The sequence below is a fragment of the Aulonocara stuartgranti genome (genome assembly GCF_965226115.1).
Source record: "Aulonocara stuartgranti genome assembly, chromosome: 4".
NCBI classification, from domain to species: Eukaryota; Metazoa; Chordata; class Actinopteri; order Cichliformes; family Cichlidae; genus Aulonocara; species Aulonocara stuartgranti.
The window spans coordinates 38587185-38608404 of record NC_138942.1 but is presented as its reverse complement, the minus strand read 5'-3'; the positions used below and the strand labels follow the sequence as shown (position 1 = coordinate 38608404).

Sequence of the window (21220 nt, the reverse complement as noted above, 5' to 3'; positions counted from 1 at the left end):
ACTATATAAACAAATTTAGAAGTGCTCAATAAAGCATTACATGTAAAGACCACAAAGGACCTAACAAAGAGGTTTACACTTTAGCTCATTTATTTGTTAAACATATTTACCTTAATCAAAAGTCCAAACAAAACAGGGGATAAAAAGTTACAGTTATTTGATACACCAGAGGTCACTAACAGGCGGACTGCGGTCTGGATCCAGACCCACAAGCTGTCCCATATGGACCTGGACCTGCAGCCAAAACACAAGGTTATGATCTAAGAGCTGAGGGGAGCTTTTAAAGCTGAAATCGATGAATGTGTACGTAAATGATCCCCATTATTCATATTTGGACATATGGATTTAAAATAGCTTTACTCGTGGTCAGATTTATAATAATGGCAGGATATAAAAATAACATTGAAAGTTTTCATTCAGTTTCATCCCCCAAAAATCAAAGTAAGTCCCAAAGAATGAATGAAGTAGATGTTTTTGTATGAAGCATTTAGTCAAACTGGTGATCACCAGCCTGTGCTGAGAGCGAATTGGAGACATTTGCTCCCAGCAAACTTCTGAGCAGGCAAGCTTGCTCAACAGCTATCAGTAGACACACCTACTGTTCTTTCACTCCCTTCAACAATAACACAGTCATATTCTTCACCAGGACACAGTGCACAGCTCCTGTCGTGCAGACAGTCTCATGAGTACAACTCTGAACGCTCTTCTACTACCTGACCACACAGACACAGGGTAAGTAATAATTTCAGCCCTAATTATTTTGTATCAAATCTGAGCAACTTGTTAAGTTTCAGATTGTTTAAACAGAACAAAAGTAGAAGCTGGAATTTAGGTGATATGTTATTGGGCTTAAAACTTTTTCAGTGTAGTCTGTTGTTGTGTATTCAGAAACAAACGCTGACAAGTCTGTCGTTCACCTCCAGATTTGTCTGCATTAGATCTGATAAAGTTGTTATCTCCCAGTCGTTATTCATTCAACTAACTATTAATTACACTAAAGCTATTCCAGAGTCCCTTCTTGAAACCTGATTTCTAATAAAACCCTCAAACAGAGAAAAGTATAAACAACGAACCATTTCTGCTTTATTTAAGAAAACTGTTTCTCAAACAAAGTGTACCCTGTTTTTTCTCTCCCTTTCATCCTGGAACATGCAGCAGCCCATCTTTACAACAACTGTGACAGCAGCAGCATTCCAGCAGTCTGTCTTGCCTCTGTTCAGACATGTCGCTGTACAGTTTTGGACTGGAGCCGCTGTCCTGCCATACCTGGAACAAAGATAGGACCCGTAGGTGAAATACCAGAAAAAATAGTCATGCTCCATTTCCATATATAGAGTAGCTCACACATAAATGCACATATATGGATTGCATTAATGTGGTTCAGAGAAACGTTGGCAATCTTATTATCAGTACAGGAAATTGACTCAGAGAGCTTTAATGCATACATGTATGTATACACCTGGAGGTGATCTGGGCCTTTGAATAACATTGCACTTCACTACCTTTTTTTTAATGTTATATAGAAAGCACTTGGGTGTAGAAGAAATTGCTTGTATGAATGGGTGTGAACAGGTGAATGAGGCATGTTATACAACGATCAAGTACCTGCAGAGGGTCAGGCAAGTCCTGAAGAGTCAGCTGAACGGCAAGTACAAGATCCAGGCTATCAACACCTACGCCCTGCCCGTGATCAGGTACCCTGCTGGGGTAATAGGCTGGCCAAAGGGGGAGACAGAAACTACTGACATCAAGACCAGGAAGCTCCTGACCATGCATGGAGGGTTTCACCCCAAGTCCAGCACCCTGAGGCTGTACGCTAAACAGAAGGAAGGGGGCCGGGGACTGGTGAGTGTCAGCACCACAGTCCAGGATGAGACAAGGAACATCCAAGAATACATTGGGAAGATGGCCCCAACTGACCGAGTGCTCAGTGAATACCTCAGGCAGCAGAAACCCAAGAAAGAGGAGGGAGACGAGGAACCATCATGGAAGGACAGGCCCCTGCACGGTATGTACCACCGGCAGATAGAGGAGGTGGCTGATATCCAGAAATCCTACCAGTGGCTGGACAAAGCTGGACTGAAAGACAGCACAGAGGCACTAATCATGGCAGCACAAGAACAAGCTCTGAGCACAAGATCCATAGAGGCTGGGGTCTATCACAGCAGGCAAGACCCCAGGTGCAGGCTGTGTAAAGATGCCCCAGAGACAATCCAGCACATGGAAGAGCACAGGAAGAAGGAACACGAGAAGCTGGAGAGGTCCCAAGGCCTGGAGAACATGTGGAGGGTGAAGGTAACAGTGGTCCCAGGGTAATCGGAGCACTCAGTGCAGTGACTCCCAAGCGAGTGGCTCCAGCAGATCCCAGGAACAACATCGGAGATCTCTGTCCAGAAGAGCGCAGTCCTAGGAACAGCTAAGATACTGTGCGGGACCCTCAAGCTCCCAGGCCTCTGGTAGAGGACCCGAGCTTGAAGGATAAACCGCCCGCAGGGGCGAGAGGGAATAAAAAAAAAAGAAAAAGTATATATATATATATGTATATATATATATATATATATATATATATATATGCACATGGGGCGATCGTGGCTCAAGAGTTGGGAGTTCGCCTTGTAATCGGAAGGTTGCCGGTTCGAGCCCCGGCTTGGACAGTCTCGGTCGTTGTGTCCTTGGGCAAGACACCTCACCCGTTGCCTACTGGTGGTGGTCAGAGGGCCCGGTGGCGCCAGTGTCCGGCAGCCTCGCCTCTGTCAGTGCGCCCCAGGGTGGCTGTGGCTACAATGTAGCTGCCATCACCAGTGTGTGAATGTGTGAGTGAATGGGTGGATGACTGGATATGTAAAGCGCTTTGGGGTCCTTAGGGACTAGTAAAGCGCTATATAAATACAGGCCATTTACCATATATATATATATATATATATGACAATGTATGTATGTGAAGCAAGAGAGAGGAATTTATATATATCTCTTTATATCTCTCTTAGATGTTTCTTACATAAATGCCTTTCTGTGGTTCATATTTCTTCATTATTGTTTGACTACTGAAACAAAGTGATGACATATTTGCTTCCAGAGATTGCTGTGAGTCCTAACAACAATGCGGTGAACATCTATGAAAAGAATGGCAAAGACTGGGTCAAGATCCATGAGCTGACTGAGCACAGCGGACGAATCACAGGTACCATATCTGTAATGGAAAGATTTAATCTGTTAAAATCCATTATGACTTTCAAAACGTTCCCATTTTCAAAGTATTAAAGAGGCTGGCTCAGAAGTACATCAGTTAATTATTAATGCCTAACCCCTCGTGTGCCTAAGCATTTGCTTTGCTCTTTATTTCAAGGTTAGCAAACAAAAGTGGAAAAGTCTGCCCATTGAAATTAGATCATTTTTAAAATATCTTCTTATAAAATGATCATCCTTGATAGCCTTTCATAAATATTTGATATGTATAATATTTCTATCCCGTTTTTGTGTTTTTAGTTAATGAGTTTTATTTTTGTTATTTTTATTCCATAATGTTGTTATTTTTTTTCCCAATTAAAAAGATGTTCATTGTTTTAGCTTTAACCCTCTGGGCTCTATCCTGGCTATTTGTTCACTTTTCTTTTTTCAACCATTTTCGCTCTGTTAATGCAAATGGAATGAAACTTCCCAAAGGTCTATATTTTTTTAATTTTCAACATCAGCTCCTTAATAAGATCAATAATATTCACTATACACCAAATTGTTCCTCTTGACTCTATCGTGGCCATTTTTGGCCAATTGAAATCCATTATAACCACCTTTTTTGATTCCTTGTTATTGACAGTACTATATCGTGCGATTTAGGTAGAATTGCTTTCATTCTGAAGTCAACACATGAAAATTGTAGTTTTTAATGTTTTTTACCAAATTACATCATTTACCCATTTTTGGCCAAACAAGCAATTTCATGTAATATTCTGAGTTTCTAGTAGCGGCCTTTGATGGCCTACCACACTCCAATGGACCAAAATAATGACACAATTTTGACACAGGTTTGATCTTAAGGATCTAATAGTTTGTGTTTGTGCATGACATTGCAGCACAAACATGTATTTGCAAGATAGACTGGAATAAATAATGATGCATCAAACATTACATAGGCTGCAGTGAGTTTCTGTGGATGCAGGTTGTTGAGCTTTGAGTTTCCCAGTCAAACTCAGCTTTGAAGCACATGTTAAAAGCACTTTTACTCTTGTATTTTTCATCAAAAGATACCATACCCAAAATATTAACTCTAGAAACAAAAACAAACCCAATCACAGGACATTTTGCAGAGTTCAAACCTGCAGCTGCAGCTGCAGCGCAAACAACAACAAACACTGTAAACGTGTCCTGGAGTTTCTGCAGGTGCAGACAGAGCTACTGCTGTAAGTCAGCCTAACAGCTTCCAGATCATTTATTATGGCTATATGGCAAGAAGGTCATCACTGCTTCAAGCACTGTCTGTATGATCTGGTCAGAGAGCAAGGACAGCAGCAGTCCTCTGCCCTTGAAGAAAAGTCATCTGCCCAAGATGAAGAAACTTCCTCTCCAGAAGATGAGGGGCCAATCTCCAAAGAGGCTGACTGCATCACCACTGATGAAGAGTACTAGCCAGTGCCTGAATCCTCTTCTTTGGGGGAAGATTGGGGTTGGGGGGCATGGAGGTGGAGGCCGAGCAGCTGATGGAAAAGAACATAGGAGCATTTTCTGAAACCGAGGAGCCGGTGACTGAGTGGATCCCTCATGAAAGGAAAACCATGTGGGTCCCACCACTGAAGAGAGACTGCTCTACAATCCAGTACCCACTGGTATCAAACCAGGGCTCAGCCTGTATGCAGTTTCCTGCATTAGCAGCCTGAGATCTACTTTTGACTTTTTTATAACAAAGGAGATCTTTTAGCTGCTGTGCACCCTTACAAAGCTGCACGTGAAGCCAAGGTGTGAGGATTGGAGGATTATAGATGAAGTGAAGATGTGAGCCTAAACCAGAATAAAGCAATGCATAGCATGTTGGATGACAACACTGGAAGTTCTCAGGAAGTTAAAAAGGGAAAGGGGTTCAGACTCCAACTGACGGAGGAGCTCCGAGGACAACGTCTTTCCTTCAGGCACCTTGGCAGAGGAACTCCTCAGATGAAAACATGCACAGGGGAAACAACCCAGAGCTTCCCCCCCAGCTCCTCCAGTTGCAACAGAGGAAGATTTTGTTGTCTGTCTTTGGCTTCACCAAAACTACCATGGCAATATCCCACATGCCAAAGCAACGGAGGAATGTGCTTCTTTCTCTAAGCACATTTTCTAAGTGCTTTCTAACTAACATTCACACAGATTCATACTCCGATGGAGGCATCGAAAAGCAATTTAGGGTTAGTATCTTGCCCAAGGATATTTGTCATGCAGTCTAGGGGAAGCCAGGAATCGAACCACCAACCTTCCAATCAGTAGATCTGCTCTACCACCTGAGCTACAGCCACCAACAGCTCTAGCGCAGTGTCTTTCACCTAGCAGAGTGGACAAACAAACTGATGTTTAAAGGGTTAAAATTTTAAAACAGTAATAAGTATTTTACATTTATGAAAAGACCTGAAGTTAGTTAAAACCTTTATGCAGAAAAAATGGCAAAAAACCCCATAAAAATAATAAAAATTACAGACCTAATCAATTGGTGGTCACTTTTGGCCACGAACAAGCTGAAAGTGTGGTGATTTTGAACAAACCCAAAGGGTTAATTATGGGGTTACAGGTTTAATAATCTTCCTCTAAAAATGTTGTACACGCACAAATGTTTGGGTGCTGTGAAGTGTATTATTATAATTAGGTCATGTACTTGTCACTTGTGTAAGTTAGTTAGTAAGCCTTGAGGCGACTTATGTTGTGATTTGGCGCTATATAAATAAAATTGAATTGAATTGAATTGAGCTACAAGGGAACCCCTTCTAAAACGGCAACAGCAGCAGGGGATGATCACGGGAACAGAAAGAAATGTAAAATCTGGTAAAATATATACTTTATTTACAGCATAAAAATGTATCCGGAATCATTCGATCAATCAATTTTCCTGTAGACTCCTGGTGGAGCATAGGTCCGCAACATCACCACGCCAACGGACTCTGTTCTGGGCTGTTCTCTTCAGCTGGGTCCACGTCATTCCGGCGGCCGTCACTTCGCTCTCGACAGATCTTCTCCATGTCTGTTTGGGTCTCCCCACTTTCCTTTTTCCTTGTGGGTTCCAGTTCAGTGCTTGCCTTGTGACATTGTTGGATGGTTTTCGGAGTGTGTGGCCTATCCAGCCTGATTTTCTCCTCTTGATGCTTTGACCAACCGGGTTCTGGCTGGTTGTCTTCCACAGGTCTGTATTCGAGATCTTCTCAGGCCATTTGATGTTAAGGCTGTGTCGCAAGCACTTGTTGATGAAAATCTGCATCTTGCTGGTAATGGTGTTGGTCACCTGCCACGTCTCGGACCCATACAGGAGGACTGCTTTCATATTGGTGTTGAAGATGCGGATCTTGCTGCGCTGGGATAGGGGTTTGGAGTTCCAGATTGGTTGCAGGGAGTTGAATGCAAGCCTTGCTTTGTTGATCCGGCTCCTAATGTCTTCATCTGCGCCGCCATCTGTGTTGACTATGCTTCCTAGGTAGACGAAGAGGTCGGTTTCCACCAAGTAGCTGCAGTGGATGTTCTTGTCGGTTGTTCAGCTGCATCACCTCTGTTTTTCTGACGTTGATCTTCAGGCCGGTCTTTTCTGCCTCCTCAGCGAGCCGGGTGAGCTTGGACTGTGCATGTTGCTGCTTGTGGGACAGAAGGCTGATGCCTTCTGCAAAATCCAGGTCCTCCAGCTGTTTGGTGAAGGTCCACTGGATACCGGTGTTGCTCTGTGGTTCTTCTCATGATCCAGTCCATGATGATCAGGAAGATTGCTGACAGCAATGAGCCTTGCCTCATTGCAGTTTTCACTGCGAAGGAGTTGGTCAGTTTTCCATTGTTCAAATCAATTAAATTCAATTTTATTCAATTCAATTTTATTTATATAGCGCCAAATCACAACAAAAGTCACCTCAAGGCGCTTCATAGATACAGAGAAAAACCCAACAATCATATGACCCCCTATGAGCAAGCACTTTGGCGACAGTGGGAAGGAAAAACTCCCTTTTAACAGGAAGAAACCTCCAGCAGAACCAGGCTCAGGGAGGGGCGGGGCCATCTGCTGTGATTGGTTGGGGTGAGAGAAGGAAGACAGGATAAAGACATGCTGTGGAAGAGAGACAGAGGTTAATAACAGATATGATTCAATGCAGAGAGGTCTGTTAACACATAGTGAGTGAGAAAGGTGACTGGAAAGGAAAAACTCAATGCATCATGGGAATCCCCGGCAGCCTACGTCTATTGCAGCATAACTAAGGGAGGATTCAGGGTCACCTGGTCCAGCCCTAACTATATGCTTTAGCAAAAAGGAAAGTTTGAAGCCTAATCTTGAAAGTAGAGATAGTGTCTGTCTCCTGAATCCAAACTGGAAGCTGGTTCCACAGAAGAGGGGCCTGAAAACTGAAGGCTCTGCCTCCCATTCTACTTTTAAATACTCTAGGAACAACAAGTAGGCCTGCAGAGCGAGAGCGAAGTGCTCTAATAGGGTGATATGGTACTACAAGGTCATTTTATTTTTTTTTTATTTATTTATTTATTTATTTTTTATACATTAAGATAAGATGGGGCCTGATTATTTAAGACCTTGTATGTGAGGAGCAGGATTTTGAATTCTGGATTTAACAGGAAGCCAAAACAGGAGAAATCTGCTCTCTCTTTCTAGTCCCTGTCAGGACTCTTGCTGCAGCATTTTGGATCAGCTGAAGGCTTTTCAGGGAGTTTTTAGGACTTCCTGATAATAATGAATTACAGTCGTCCAGCCTGGAAGTAATAAATGCATGAACTAGTTTTTCAACGTCACTCTGAGACAGGATATTTCTAATTTTAGAGATGTTGCACAAATGGAAGAAAGCAGTCTTACATATTTGTTTAATATGTGCGTTGAAGGACATGTCCTGGTCAAAAATGACTCCAAGGTTCCTCACAGCGTTACTGGAGGCCAAGGTAATGCCATCCAGAGTAAGGATCTGCTTAGATACCATATTTCTAAGATTTTCAGGGCCGAGTCCAATAACCTCATTTTGATCTGAATGAAGAAGCAGAAAGTTAGCGGCCATCCAGGTCTTTATGTCTTTAAGACATTCCTGCAGTTTAACTCATTGGTGTGTGTCATCTGGCTTCATGGACAGATAGAGCTGGGTGTCATCTGCATAGCAGTGTAAATGTATGCTATGTCTTCTAATGATGCTGCCTAAGGGAAGCATGTATAATGAAAACAGAATTGGTCCTAGCACTGAACCCTGTGGAACTCCATAATTAACCTCAGTGTGTGAAGAGGACTCTCCATTTACATACACAAACTGGAGTCTATTATTAAACCACTGCAGCACAGTACCTGTAATACCTACAGCATGTTCTAATCGCTCTAATAGGATATTATGGTCGACAGTATCGAACGCTGCACTGAGGTCTAGCAGGACAAGCACAGAGATGAGTCCACTGTCAGAGGCCATAAGAAGATCATTTGTAACCTTCACTAAAGCTGTTTCTGTGCTGTGATGAGCTCTGAAACCTGACTGAAACTCTTCAAATAAGCCATTCCTCTGCAGATGATCTGTTAGCTGTTTGACAACTACTCTTTCAAGGATGTTTGATATGAAAGGAAGGTTGGAGATTGGCCTATGATTAGCTAAGACTGCTGGGTCTAGAGATGCTTTTTGAGTAAAGGTTTAACTACAGCCAGCTTGAAGGCCTGTGGTACATAGCCGATCATTAGAGATAGGTTGATCATATTTAAGATCGAAGAATTAATTAATGGCAGGACTTCTTTGAGCAGTTTTGTAGGAATGGGGTCTAAAAGACACGTTGATAGTTTGGAGGAAGTAATTATTGAAGTTAACTCAGAAAGATCAATTGGAGAAAAAGAGTCTAACTTAACATCAATGGTACTGAAAGTAGCTGTAGATAATATTACAGTGGGGCAAAAAAGTATTTAGTCAGCCACCGATTGTGCAAGTTCCCCCACTTAAAATGATGACAGAGGTCAGTAATTTGCACCAGAGGTACACTTCAACTGTGAGAGACAGAATGTGAAAAAAAAAATCCATGAATCCACATGGTAGGATTTGTAAAGAATTTATTCGTAAATCAGGGTGGAAAATAAGTATTTGGTCACCTCAAACATGGAAAATCTCTGGCTCTCACAGACCTGTAACGTCTTCTGTAAGAAGCTTTTCTGTCCCCCACTCGTTACCTGTATGAATGGCACCTGTTTGAACTCATCATCTGTATAAAAGACACCTGTCCACAGCCTCAAACAGTCAGACTCCAAACTCCGCCATGGCCAAGACCAAAGAGCTTTCGAAGGACACCAGGAAAAGTATTGTAGACCTGCACCAGACTGGGAAGAGTGAATCTACAATAGGCAAGCAGCTTGGTGTGAAAAAATCAACTGTGGGAGCAATCATCAGAAAATGGAAGACATACAAGACCACTGATAATCTCCCTCGATCTGGGGCTCCACGCAAGATCTCATCCCATGGGGTCAAAATGATCATGAGAACGGTGAGCAAAGATCCCAGAACCACACGGGGGGACCTGGTGAATGACCTGCAGAGAGCTGGGACCAAAGTAACAAAGGTCACCATCAGTAACACACAACAACGGCAGGGAATCAAATCCCGCAGTGCCAGACGTGTTCCGCTGCTGAAGCCAGTGCATGTCCAGGCCCGTCTGAAGTTTGCCAGAGAGCACATGGATGATACAGCAGAGGATTGGGAGAATGTCATGTGGTCAGATGAAACCAAAGTTGAACTTTTTGGTATAAACTCAACTCGTCGTGTTTGGAGGAAGAAGAATACTGAGTTGCATCCCAAGAACACCATACCTACTGTGAAGCATGGGGGTGGAAACATCATGCTATGGGGCTGTTTTTCTGCCAAGGGGACAGGACGACTGATCCGTGTTAAGGACAGAATGAATGGGGCCATGTACCGTGAGATTTTGAGCCAAAACCTCCTTCCGTCAGTGAGAACTTTGAAGATGAAACGAGGCTGGGTCTTCCAACATGACAATGATCCAAAACACACCGCCCGGGCAACAAAGGAGTGGCTCCGTAAGAAGCATTTGAAAGTCCTGGAGTGGCCTAGCCAGTCTCCAGACCTCAACCCCATAGAAAATCTGTGGCGGGAGTTGAAAGTCCGTGTTGCTCGGCGACAGCCCCAAAACATCACTGCTCTCGAGAAGATCTGCATGGAGGAATGGGCCAAAATACCAGCTACTGTGTGTGCAAACCTGGTAAAGACCTATAGTAAACGTTTGACCTCTGTTATTGCCAACAGAGGTTATGTTACAAAGTATTGAGTTGTATTTTTGTTATTGACCAAATACTTATTTTCCACCCTGATTTACGAATAAATTCTTTACAAATCCTACCATGTGGATTCATGGATTTTTTTTTTCACATTCTGTCTCTCACAGTTGAAGTGTACCTCTGGTGCAAATTACTGACCTCTGTCATCATTTTAGGTGGGGGAACTTGCACAATCGGTGGCTGACTAAATACTTTTTTGCCCCACTGTACATCTGTGGGATGATTATTGGTAATTTTTTCTCTAATGTTATTCGTGAAGAAGTTCATGAAGTCATTACTAGTTAATGTTAAAGGGATGGTTGGCTCAACAGAGCTCTGACTGTTTGTCAGCCTGGCTACAGAGCTGAAGAGAAACCTGGGGTTGTTCTTATTTTCTTCAATCAGTGATGAATAGTAAGATGTTCTGGCTTTGCGGAGGGCTTTCTTATAAAGCAGCAATCTATTTCTCTAGGCTAAATGATGATCCTGTAAATTTGTGACACGCCATTTCCTCTCCAGCTTACGAGTCATCTGCTTTAGGGTACGTGTTTGAGAATTATACCACGGAGTCAGGTACTTCTGATTTGAGACCTTAGTTTTCAAGGAGCTACATTATCCAGAGTCGTACGTAGTGAGGAGGTAAAATTATTAACAAGATAATCGACCTCTGTTGGGGTAGCGTTCAGATAGCTGCTTTGCTCTGTGTTGGTACAGGGCATTGAAGATGATAACAGTCGGTGGATTATATTCTTAAACTTAGTTACAGCGCTTTCAGAAAGACATCTACTTTGATAAAGTCTACCCTCCACCGCTGTGTAATCAATTATTGTAAATGTAAATGTTATCAGGAAATGATCAGACAGGAGAGGGTTTTCAGGAAACACTGTTAAATGTTCAGTTTCTATGCCATATGTTAAAACAAGATCTAGAGTGTGATTAAAGTGGTGGGTGGGTTCTTTTACATTTCTGAGTCTTAGAAATCAGACAGAAACTCTGTGTAAGGCCCAGGTGGACGATAGGTGATAACAAGTAAGACTGGTTTCTGAGTTTTACAGCTCGGGTGGACGAGGCTAAGCATCAGGCTTTCAAATGAATTAAAAGTCTGTCTGGGTCTTTGGTTGATTAATAGGCTGGTGTGAAAAATTGCTGCCACACCTCCCCCTCGGCCTGTGCTTCGAGGTTTCTGGTAGTTAGAATGACTCGGGGGTGTTGATTCATTTAAACTAACATAATCATCCTGCTGCAACCAGGTTTCTGTAAGGCAGAGTAAATCGATTTGTTGATCAATTCATGTACTAACAGAGACTTGGAGGAGAGAGACCTAATATTTAATAATCCACATTTCACTGTTTTACTCTTTGGTTCTGATGTGGATACTGTATTGTTGTCAAAGGAGCTTGCAAAGAAAAGCATCTGGACTTCGTTAAGTTACTTGAAGACATTTCACCTCTCATCCGAGAAGCTTCTTCAGTTCTAAGGTCAAATGGTGGAGAGTCCCAGATATAAACCTAGTGGGAGTGACCCCCCACAGAGAGACAAAAGGACCCCCTGATGATCCTCTAATCGCCTGAGCCAAGGTGTGAAACTGGGTGTGGGTCCCAATCAGCCAGGGTTTCGGGTGAGTTCATTGTGAAACCTGGCCCCACCCTATCATGCGAATTCCTGAGGTCAGATGGCCCAGGATGTGAGTGGGCGTTAAGGCGTCTGGGAAGGGAACTCAAAACTGGATTATAGATGGCAGAGAGTTGGTGTCGTAAACCCCGCCTCTGTTCAAAGATGGTCGCTCACAGTGGACATAGATGCTTCTTTCACTCCTCTTTCAAACCATCTGTCGTCTCTGTCCAAAATGTGAACACTGGCATCCTCGATACTGTATTGTTCTTTCTTTGTGATTGTTTATGTTTAAGTTGTTTGTTGCTGGTTTTTAGTTTGTTTTTTGTCTTTTTGGAAGCTGACACGGTCTCTGTGGAGATGGGTTTTTGGGGGGCGGTAGCAGGAGGAGAGAAGCTGCAGAGAGGCGTGTAAGACTGCAACTCTGCTTCCTGGTCCCAACTCTGGATAGTCATATTTTGGGGGGTTTAATAAATTTGTCCATATTTCTAGAAATGAGAGCTGCTCCGTCCAAAGTGGGATGGATGCCGTCTCTGCTAACAAGACCAGGTTTCCTCCAGAAGGTTTGCCAATTATCTATGAAGCCCACATCGTTTCTGGGACACCACTCAGACAGCCAGCAATTTAAGGAGAACATGTGGCTAAACATGTCACTCCTGGTCTGATTGGGGAGGGGACCAGAGAAAACTACAGAGTCCAACATTGTTTTGGCAAAGTTACACATCGATTCAATATTGATTTTAGTGACCTCCGATTGGCGTAACCGGGTGTCATTACTGCCGACGTGAATTATGATTTTACTGAATTTACGTTTACCCTTAGCCAGCAGTTTTAAATTTCCTTCAATGTCGCCTGCTCTGGCCCCTGGAAGACAATTGACTATGGTTGTAGGTGTCTCTAGCTTCACATGTCTGAGAACAGAATCACCAATTACCAGAGTTTGACCCCCGGCGGGTGTGTCGCCGAGTGGGGAAAAACGGTTAGACACATGAACGGGTTGGTGGTGTACCTGGGGCTTCTGTTTAGGACTATGCTTCCTCCTCACTGTCACCCAGCCGCCCTCTTTCCCCTGCTGCTTGGGGTCTGCCAGGGAACAGCTAACGGGGCCTACGCTATCTTCGGCTGCACCAGCTACAGGGGCCTGGCTAGCTACGGGTGAATGAAGGGTGCGAAGCCGAGTCTCCAATTCAGTAATCCTGGCCTCCAGAGCTGCAAATATGCTACATTTGTTACAGATAACATTTGTACATATCATTACTGCTAAAGGAGGCCGAGGAGTAACTAAACATCTGACACAATGAGCAAGAAAGTGCAGGAGGGACAGGTGAAGTAGCCATGGTGCTAACGAGTCGGCTACGAGCTAAGCTAAGCTACAGAAACAGTACAGAGACAGTGAGTGAATACTTTGGCTATAAATTAGGTAGTGAGTACACAGAAATTGTGCTTCGGATGAAGCATGTGAAGATTATACTATGAAAAAAAGAATGTATTTAAAGTTTTTAATTAAATTGCTAAGCAGATAAGCTACTCAGAAACAACAATGTGTTTGAGCAGGAACAGGAAGTGATACTCTACCACAGAGCGAGTGAACACCAAGTGACAGCGCCACCAAGAGTCAGGATGATCTGGCAGGATGAGTCTTCGTATAGCTGTTGGATGATGTTGATGAGCTTCTGCGGGATTCCGTAGTGCTGCGTCAGTTTCCACATGGTCTCCCTGTCAACGCTGTCGAAGGCTTTTTCAAAGTCAACAAAGATTGTGTACAAGGGAGACTGCCATTCAATAGACTGCTTGATGATGTGGTCTGTACATGATCTGTCTTGTCTAAATCCTGCCTGCTCTGATCTCAGTCTCTTGTCCAGTGCCTTCGTCAGTCTCTGCAAGATCATTCTGGTCAACACCTTGCTGGGGAATGACAGCAGCATAATTCCTCACCAGTTGCTGCACTGGGATAGGTCGCCTTTCTTATGGAGCTTCATCAGGTACCCATGCTTCCAGTTCGCAGGCACTTGCTCCTGTTCACATATCTTCACTAGGAGAGGATGTAGCATCTCCCCTGCTGCTGCCGCGTCTGGCTTGAGAGCTTCTGGAGGGATGCCATCAGGCCCTGTGTCGGGAACTGTTTGCGGTGGTGGTGGATTCAGGATCTCTTCAAAATGTTCCACCTATCTTTCCTGACAAGGACACTCTCTTCATGTTGTTCTGCTTGGCTGCTGTTTCTGCCTCTTCTGTCATACTGTGCACAAATTGTCCTTTGTCCCGTCTGGCACTCTTCTTCACTTCTCGGTTCACCTCCCAATATTGTGCTCTGAGGTCTGTTTTCTCATGTTGATCCTGACATCTGTTAATTTTCTGCCTCACCTCCTTCCTCTTCCCTACCTTCTCCCATGTCTCTTTTGTCATCCACTCTTTCTGCCCCTTCTCCTTCTTCCCCCGGACTTTGGTGCAAACGGCCTTCCAGGTCTTCTGTATTTCTGTCCAGGAGTTCTCTATTGTCTCTTCGACCAGATCCCCAAGGGCTTCAAACCTGTTCCTGACTTCACAGTTGAACTCTTTTTCTTGCTTGCCCTCTTTCAAAAACTGTATGTTGAATTTCAGTTCAATTCAATTCAATTCAATTTTATTTATATTATATATATAATTTGTGGGGTGGTCTTCCTGAAGAGTTGCATAAGGATCTCAATTTGGTCTTCAGTGTTGCCACTAGCAACTGATGGTCTGAGGCTGCATCAGCACCGCGCCTTGCTCTGACGTCCAGCATACTTCGTCTCCACTTCTGGTCGATGGTGAAGTGGTCGATCTGGTTGTCAGTCTTCCCATTTGGTGAAGTCGGAGTGGTCTTTTGGATCTTCCTGTGTGGGTAGATGGTGCCACCCATGGATAGGTCATAAAAGGAACAGAAGTCAGTGAACAGCTCTCCATTCTTGTTGCAGATGCCTATGCCGTGTCTACCCATGATGAGTTCTCTGTCTGTGTTGTCGCCTCCCACCTTGGCGTTCAAGTCACCCATGACGATGCACCCACTAACGCGCTGCATTAGTGGATGCATAACATTGGATGATAGTGGGTTCAACTGCCCTTGCAGACTTGCCAGCGAGCTGGCTTCCCAATGGCTTTCACTGGCACGCGTCATGGGCCCCACTGAAGAGGAGTCTACCTGTCCAGGCAGTTGTAGGGATGTATTTGTTGTTGCAGTTTCTGTAGCATGACTTTTTTTTTTTAAGAGGATGGGGTTGCTAGACCCACGCCCAACCCTCCTCCTTTCTCATCCTGGACTTGACACCAGGCAATGGCGGAGTTGGAAAGAATCATTAAAAGAACATAAAACTAAAGACAATAAAGATCTGCAGTCTGGGAGCTGAAGCCCCCCTAAGAGTCCTGTAGCATCCAGTCGAACTGAGAAGGCCAGAACTGATGGTTGTTGAATGACCTTTATTATTCCTTGCCGTGTATCAGACAACGAACCAACGTAAGAGCTAGACAAACAAATAAAACAATTACCATGTTATTTATGTAACACCATTTTAACCGCCATTACGCTGGTCTAACCGTTTTCTATTAAACTATATAATACATATTATGCATTTCAGATTGCTCAAATTAAATCATGTACATTACAAACCTTGTTCCCCTGTCGACTGTAGCTAGAACCATTCGTTTTTGTACAATTTAACCATGTTTTTCTCTCCCTTTTCTCCGTTAGCATTAGTTTTCCGTTTTCTTCCGTCTTTTTTGGGGTGGCTGTAGCTCAGGTGGCAGAGCAGGTCAGCCACTAATCAGAAGGTCGGTGGTTCGATCCCAGGCTGCCTCCTGGCTGCATGTCAAATATCCTTGGGCAAGATACTAACCCCATGTTTGCCTACTGGTGGTGGTCAGAGGGCCCGGTGGCGCCTGTGTCCGGCAGCCTCGCCTCTGTCAGTGCGCCCCAGGGCAGCTGTGGCTACAATGTAGCTTGCCATCGCCAGTGTGTGAATGTGTGTGTGAATGGGTGAATGACTGAATGTAGTGTAAAGCGCTTTGGGGTCCTATGGACTAGAAAAGCGCTATACAAAAAATGCAGGCCATTTTTTGTACATCAAGTTGGTTACCGTTACATCATTCACTTCCGGTTACACGGGAAGTTACCAAAATAAAAGAACAAGCATTATATTACGTGTATATGAATTAGCTTTACATATCCGCTGTTACAGGTCCCAATCAGTCTCAGTCCACTGAACTCCACCAATGGGGCCAGGCCGTCAGCGTCCTCCAGTAGTGTCCTCCGCCACTCCGCTCTGCTTCCGCTAAACACAGTGAAGCAGGAGCACCCATCCTAATGTACCAGGGATGTCTCTATACATTTTTACAATGGGACTTACCCCACAAGTGCAGAGCTCTAAACCCCGCCTGCCGCTGCTCTGTGCCTAAAGCGTTTTAGCTGGCGTCTTGCTGCCACTTGGACAAAGTCTGCCATTGATGAACCGAAGGCCCTCTCTCCTTCTCCTGCGACTGCGGCCCCACCCTGCCGCCAGTTACTGTTCCACGGCTCGTGCTGCCTACGGCTGCGTCCTTTCGCACAGTCACCTCCTGTGGCTGCACCTCCCGCCACGCTCCTCCATGGCTCTCTCCTTCTCCTCTGCGTCCGGCCACACCTCTCTTCTCTGACCTGCCAGGCCCTCCTATTGGCTGCTGCCAACAAGGGAGGCCTGATTGATTTCTGTCCCCTGTGCCCTCCAGGTGTGTCTAATTAGGGAAAGCAGGGGGCGGAGTCTCTCTGAAAGAAGATCCAATTAATACAATAAAAGCACGCAACACTAAAATACACTCAACATTAAAACACAACAAAGCATGCAACACTAGAAAAGAAATCCTTCTTCCCCAGATGACATACTTCTCTCAGTACATAGACCCTTTAACAGCAGTGAACTTCTTTGTGTAGGACATAACGTTGAAGACAACATTTATTTACCAAATTAAAGCTGAAACATTTTGTTAGAATTCTAAGTGTGTTTACTGAAAATCAAAGTGTCAGTGAGTACAGTCTCCACCAATATGCACTCAGAAACTGGGGAAACTCACACAGGAAGTGGTCTGGCAGACCCAAAGCAACAACAGAATCAGAATACAGGTTTGTGAGAGTCAACAGCAGGTGTGATAGCTGGAGATTGCAGCTCAATAGTAGTTAAAGGGTGCAAGTCTTTGCTTCAGTTATACAGAGAAGACTGCAACATGTAGGTCTGACACGGTGAATTGCTAAGATGTCAGAAAGGGGGATTGTTTGGGCCATGAACCAAGGCCAGTGGACTAAAGAATACCTATAAGACCTATAAGACCTCTAATAAGTCCATAAGAAGGGTTTATAGACCAATGAAACAAAATCTAATTGACTGCAGATGAATTACACCAAAAGTATGTGCTTCATGAGATGTATGATTTCTATTTTATATTAGAGCTTTAAATGGAGTTTACTGCAAAGGTATAATTTGTGTTTTTAAATAAATCAAAAAATCCTTATGAAAGTAATTGGATAAATTCTAATGCACATTTTAAAGCTCTTATCCAGTCATGGTATGTTAGTTTCATGTGTTTGCAACAGATGTAGCACCTTTTGGGAGGTTTAAATGTCTGTATTTTGGCCAAGTATAACTGACTGTCAGTGAGTAGCTAAGTTCAAGTATCTGGTACCTCTGCTAGACCATAAATTCCAACACATGAATACCATTACAGACGGCGTCACCGACTATATAAATATCTGCAAGTATACCATCATATCAAGCAATGACCTGAAGGCGTACTGAATGATAAGAAGAGGGTCATTAGGTCAGGGAACAAAGGGGAGTTGCAAAAAATGAAGGTGGAGTATTAAGGGAGGAGTAAGGAGATGGAGTCCAGGGAGCTGGTGAGGAGGTCTGTGAAGCAATAAGTCAGAAATCACCTCCTTCTGAATGTCAGCAACATAAAAGAGATGGTAAAGAGAGGGGAAAAGAATGTGACTAGGCCCATTAGAATCATAGGTGAGGAGGTGGACAGCTACAGGTACCTGAGGTACACCTCATTTTATTTTCTCAGGAAGCTCAGATCCTGCAGCAACATCTTGGAGATCTTTTAGCAGTCTGTCGCAAATGCCATTTACTTTTCTGATCAATTCACAATGCTGGAACCATCACTGGCCAGAATCATTTTAGTCAGTGATGGACAAACTGCTTCCTATCATGTACAGCCCATCTCACCTGATCCATTCCACACTACTGACATAGTAGAGAGCCGTCTTCCTCAGACTTACTGAACTCCTCTGCCATAAAGAATGCTTCAGGAAATTATTTCTACCATTATCTATAAATCAATTCAATAAATCTGTTTTGTGTGTGATGGGTGAGGATACCTATCAACTATAAGATTCCATGCACATATTTCTGTGTTATACCTTCTTGCAGCTGTTTCTCAGATATATAGTGTCCATATCTGTCATCCATAGGCATAGACTGGGCCCCGCAGTCTAATCGCATAGTGACATGTGCCTCCGACCGCAATGCCTATGTGTGGACCCTGAAGGATGGTGTCTGGAAACCTACCTTAGTCTTGGTACGCATCAACCGTGCAGCCACATGTGTGAAGTGGTCCCCACTGGAGAACAAGTTTGCCCTGGGCAGTGGAGCCCGTCTTATCTCTATCTGCTACTTCGAGCAGGAAAATGACTGGTGAGCAATATAAGATCTCATTTAAAAGACTTGTGTTTGGTACATAAGACGTGATGATGTTGATTTTTGTTAGTATGATAGGAATGGTTCTAACATTCCTCCTCCACTTTAGGTGGCTGAGTAAGCACATCAAGAAGTCAATTTGCTCTACAGTGCTGAGTCTGGACTGGCATCCCAACAACATTCTCCTGGCAGCAGGGTCTGCAGACCTTCACTGCAGGTGAAACTACAACGAAACCTGTGGTCGATCTTTGCATGATGAAGACACACAATGACTGCATCTTTCTCACATATTTGCACTTCTTATTTCAGTATAAATTTGTTTTAGACAAATCTTCAAGCCACACTGTTGCACTGGATCTTGCTCCTTGATTAACACATACTAATACAGTGGAATTTATTTTGACTTAATCACACTTACAGTCTTCTGTTGCCCTCATCAGTGAGGGTTAGGATTTCCTTTGTGTAAATCTTAAGGGGTGGCTGTAGCTCAGGAGGTAGTGCACGTCATCTGCCAATCGGAAGGTTGGTGGGTCAATTACTGGCTCCCCCAGTCTGCATGCCAAATATCCTTGGGCAAGATACTAACCCCCATGCAACCATTGGAGTATGAATGTGCATGAGTGTGAGAGGCATAGAGTACTTGTGTGAATGGGTGAGTATGGGTGAATGCGGCGTGTTGTATAGAGCGCTTTGAGTACTCCAGGACAGTAGAAAAGCGCTATATAAGAATCAGTCCATTTACACAAAGTTTGACTAAGTCTAGAGTTAGCAGGTGTTGGGAATTTCAGTTTAAAGCCATGATCAGGATAAAGAAGACACATTACTTTCATAAGAAAGTGTGCCAAATCATCTCTGGCAGTGCCAGTTTGACTGTTGTTTGGTGTCATTCATTGAACTGGATCATTGAAGTCTGAATTACCATACATAGCCACAACAGCCTGTTACCTCCTCCTAATGCTGGTCACTGGCTTGGTCACACACTGCTGTGGATCGGCGTCCCATTCTTCAACCAGCATTTGTCTCTCTTGCGCAAACATCGCATCCAAACTGATCCCGCAAATGTTCAATGTGGTTGTGGTCAGGACTGCAGGTAGGCCAATCGACCCACTCTCCTCCCGAGTTCTGGAGGTTTCTGGTAAACTGCGCTCTGTGGGGACGAGCACTGTCATCTTGGAGAATAGAGTTTGGTCCCGGACTGTGGAGATATGGGATTGCCTGGTGGCACAACCTCATCTCGATACCTCTCAGCATTGAAACTGCCTCCAGTGAGGAGAAGCCTCGCCACCACCATTGCACTGCCTCAACCAAAATCTCTGGCTGGTGAAGAAATCAGCTCAGTGTTCTTTGCGTCTTCACACTACCATATAATCCAACTGCTGTAGGCAGAATCTGGACTCATCGCTAATGTTCCTCCACATGTTCAAGTCCAGTGCATGTGTCGCCAGCACCACTGCAACTGGTCCTAACAGTGAAGGGCAGCCATAGCAGACCTCCTGGCTCGCCTGGCTGACAGGGTGAGGAAATGGTCTTCTTGTCGTGTCATCTTCTTGGCATGCCCACTTCACAGCCTATCTTCGACATCCTGCATTACATGGAGCTTGACCATCAGTTTATAGATGGTACTAGGGATCACGCGAAATAATGTTGCAGCTCGGTTTTGCAGAACACCAGCTTGAATTTGCCTGATCAGTCAAACATGGCATACTTGGATGAGAAGCAAACTGACTGTTGTAGCCAGTGTTGCTAGTCTGGTGTCGATTAATCACCTTATTGTCACCAGAAGCTCAAAACAAAAGTCAGTAGCAGAATAAGTTTTCAATGGCACAGCCCAAATACTCAACTCTGCTGCATAAGTCACACATTCTCCTTAAAGATGTAGCACCATTTAAGGAGAAATAAATAACTGCCATCAAGCATCAATCTGGTTTTTGTGCTAAGTTTAATTTTATACTATATTTCCTTTAACCTAATATTGATTTGTGTAAAAATGTTTAAATAATAAAAGTAAAAAGTCAGATATGTCAAGCATGAAAGGCAACCACAAGGTTTTATGTTATAAAATAATGTCAGTACACTTGAACCAAAGATGTCTTATTCATTTTGGTTATGGGCCATACAGGCTTTATGGGTAATGAAAAAGTAGACAAAACACACTGATTCACTATTTAAGAACTAACAAAGAGATATTTGTGTTTCCCAGGATTTTCTCAACCTACATCAAGGACATTGAGGAAAAGCCCGGGCCCACTGCCTGGGGGGCCAAGATGCCTTTTGGGGAGATGATGCTGGAGCATAAAGACTGTGGTGGGTGGGTACACAGTGTTTCTTTCTCTCCCAGTGGAGACCAGTTGGCCTGGGTGGCCCACAACAGCAGCATCAGTGTCGCTGATGCCACACAGGGGAAGGAGTAAGTATTGCTACCGAACCACTTACTTCATTAATATGAGGAGTATTATTTTATTCACTTAAACATATAGCCATT

The 21220-nt window shown here is 43.9% G+C and overlaps 1 protein-coding gene across 2 annotated transcripts in view; it reads left to right on the top strand.

Annotated features, from left to right (window-relative positions):
* Positions 1 to 613: 613 nt before the first annotated feature.
* The window catches only part of LOC309704981 (actin-related protein 2/3 complex subunit 1A-A), a 32997-nt gene continuing 12390 nt past the window's right edge, over positions 614 to 21220 (top strand). For both annotated transcript variants that reach the window (XM_082530554.1, XM_082530553.1), the window contains exons 1-6: positions 614 to 732; positions 1156 to 1286; positions 3077 to 3181; positions 18513 to 18735; positions 18848 to 18955; positions 20939 to 21145. In XM_082530554.1, the coding sequence (XP_082386680.1) occupies positions 1223 to 1286; positions 3077 to 3181; positions 18513 to 18735; positions 18848 to 18955; positions 20939 to 21145 (707 nt within the window). In that variant the 5' untranslated portion in view covers positions 614 to 732; positions 1156 to 1222. The remainder of the gene's footprint in view (positions 733 to 1155; positions 1287 to 3076; positions 3182 to 18512; positions 18736 to 18847; positions 18956 to 20938; positions 21146 to 21220) is intronic.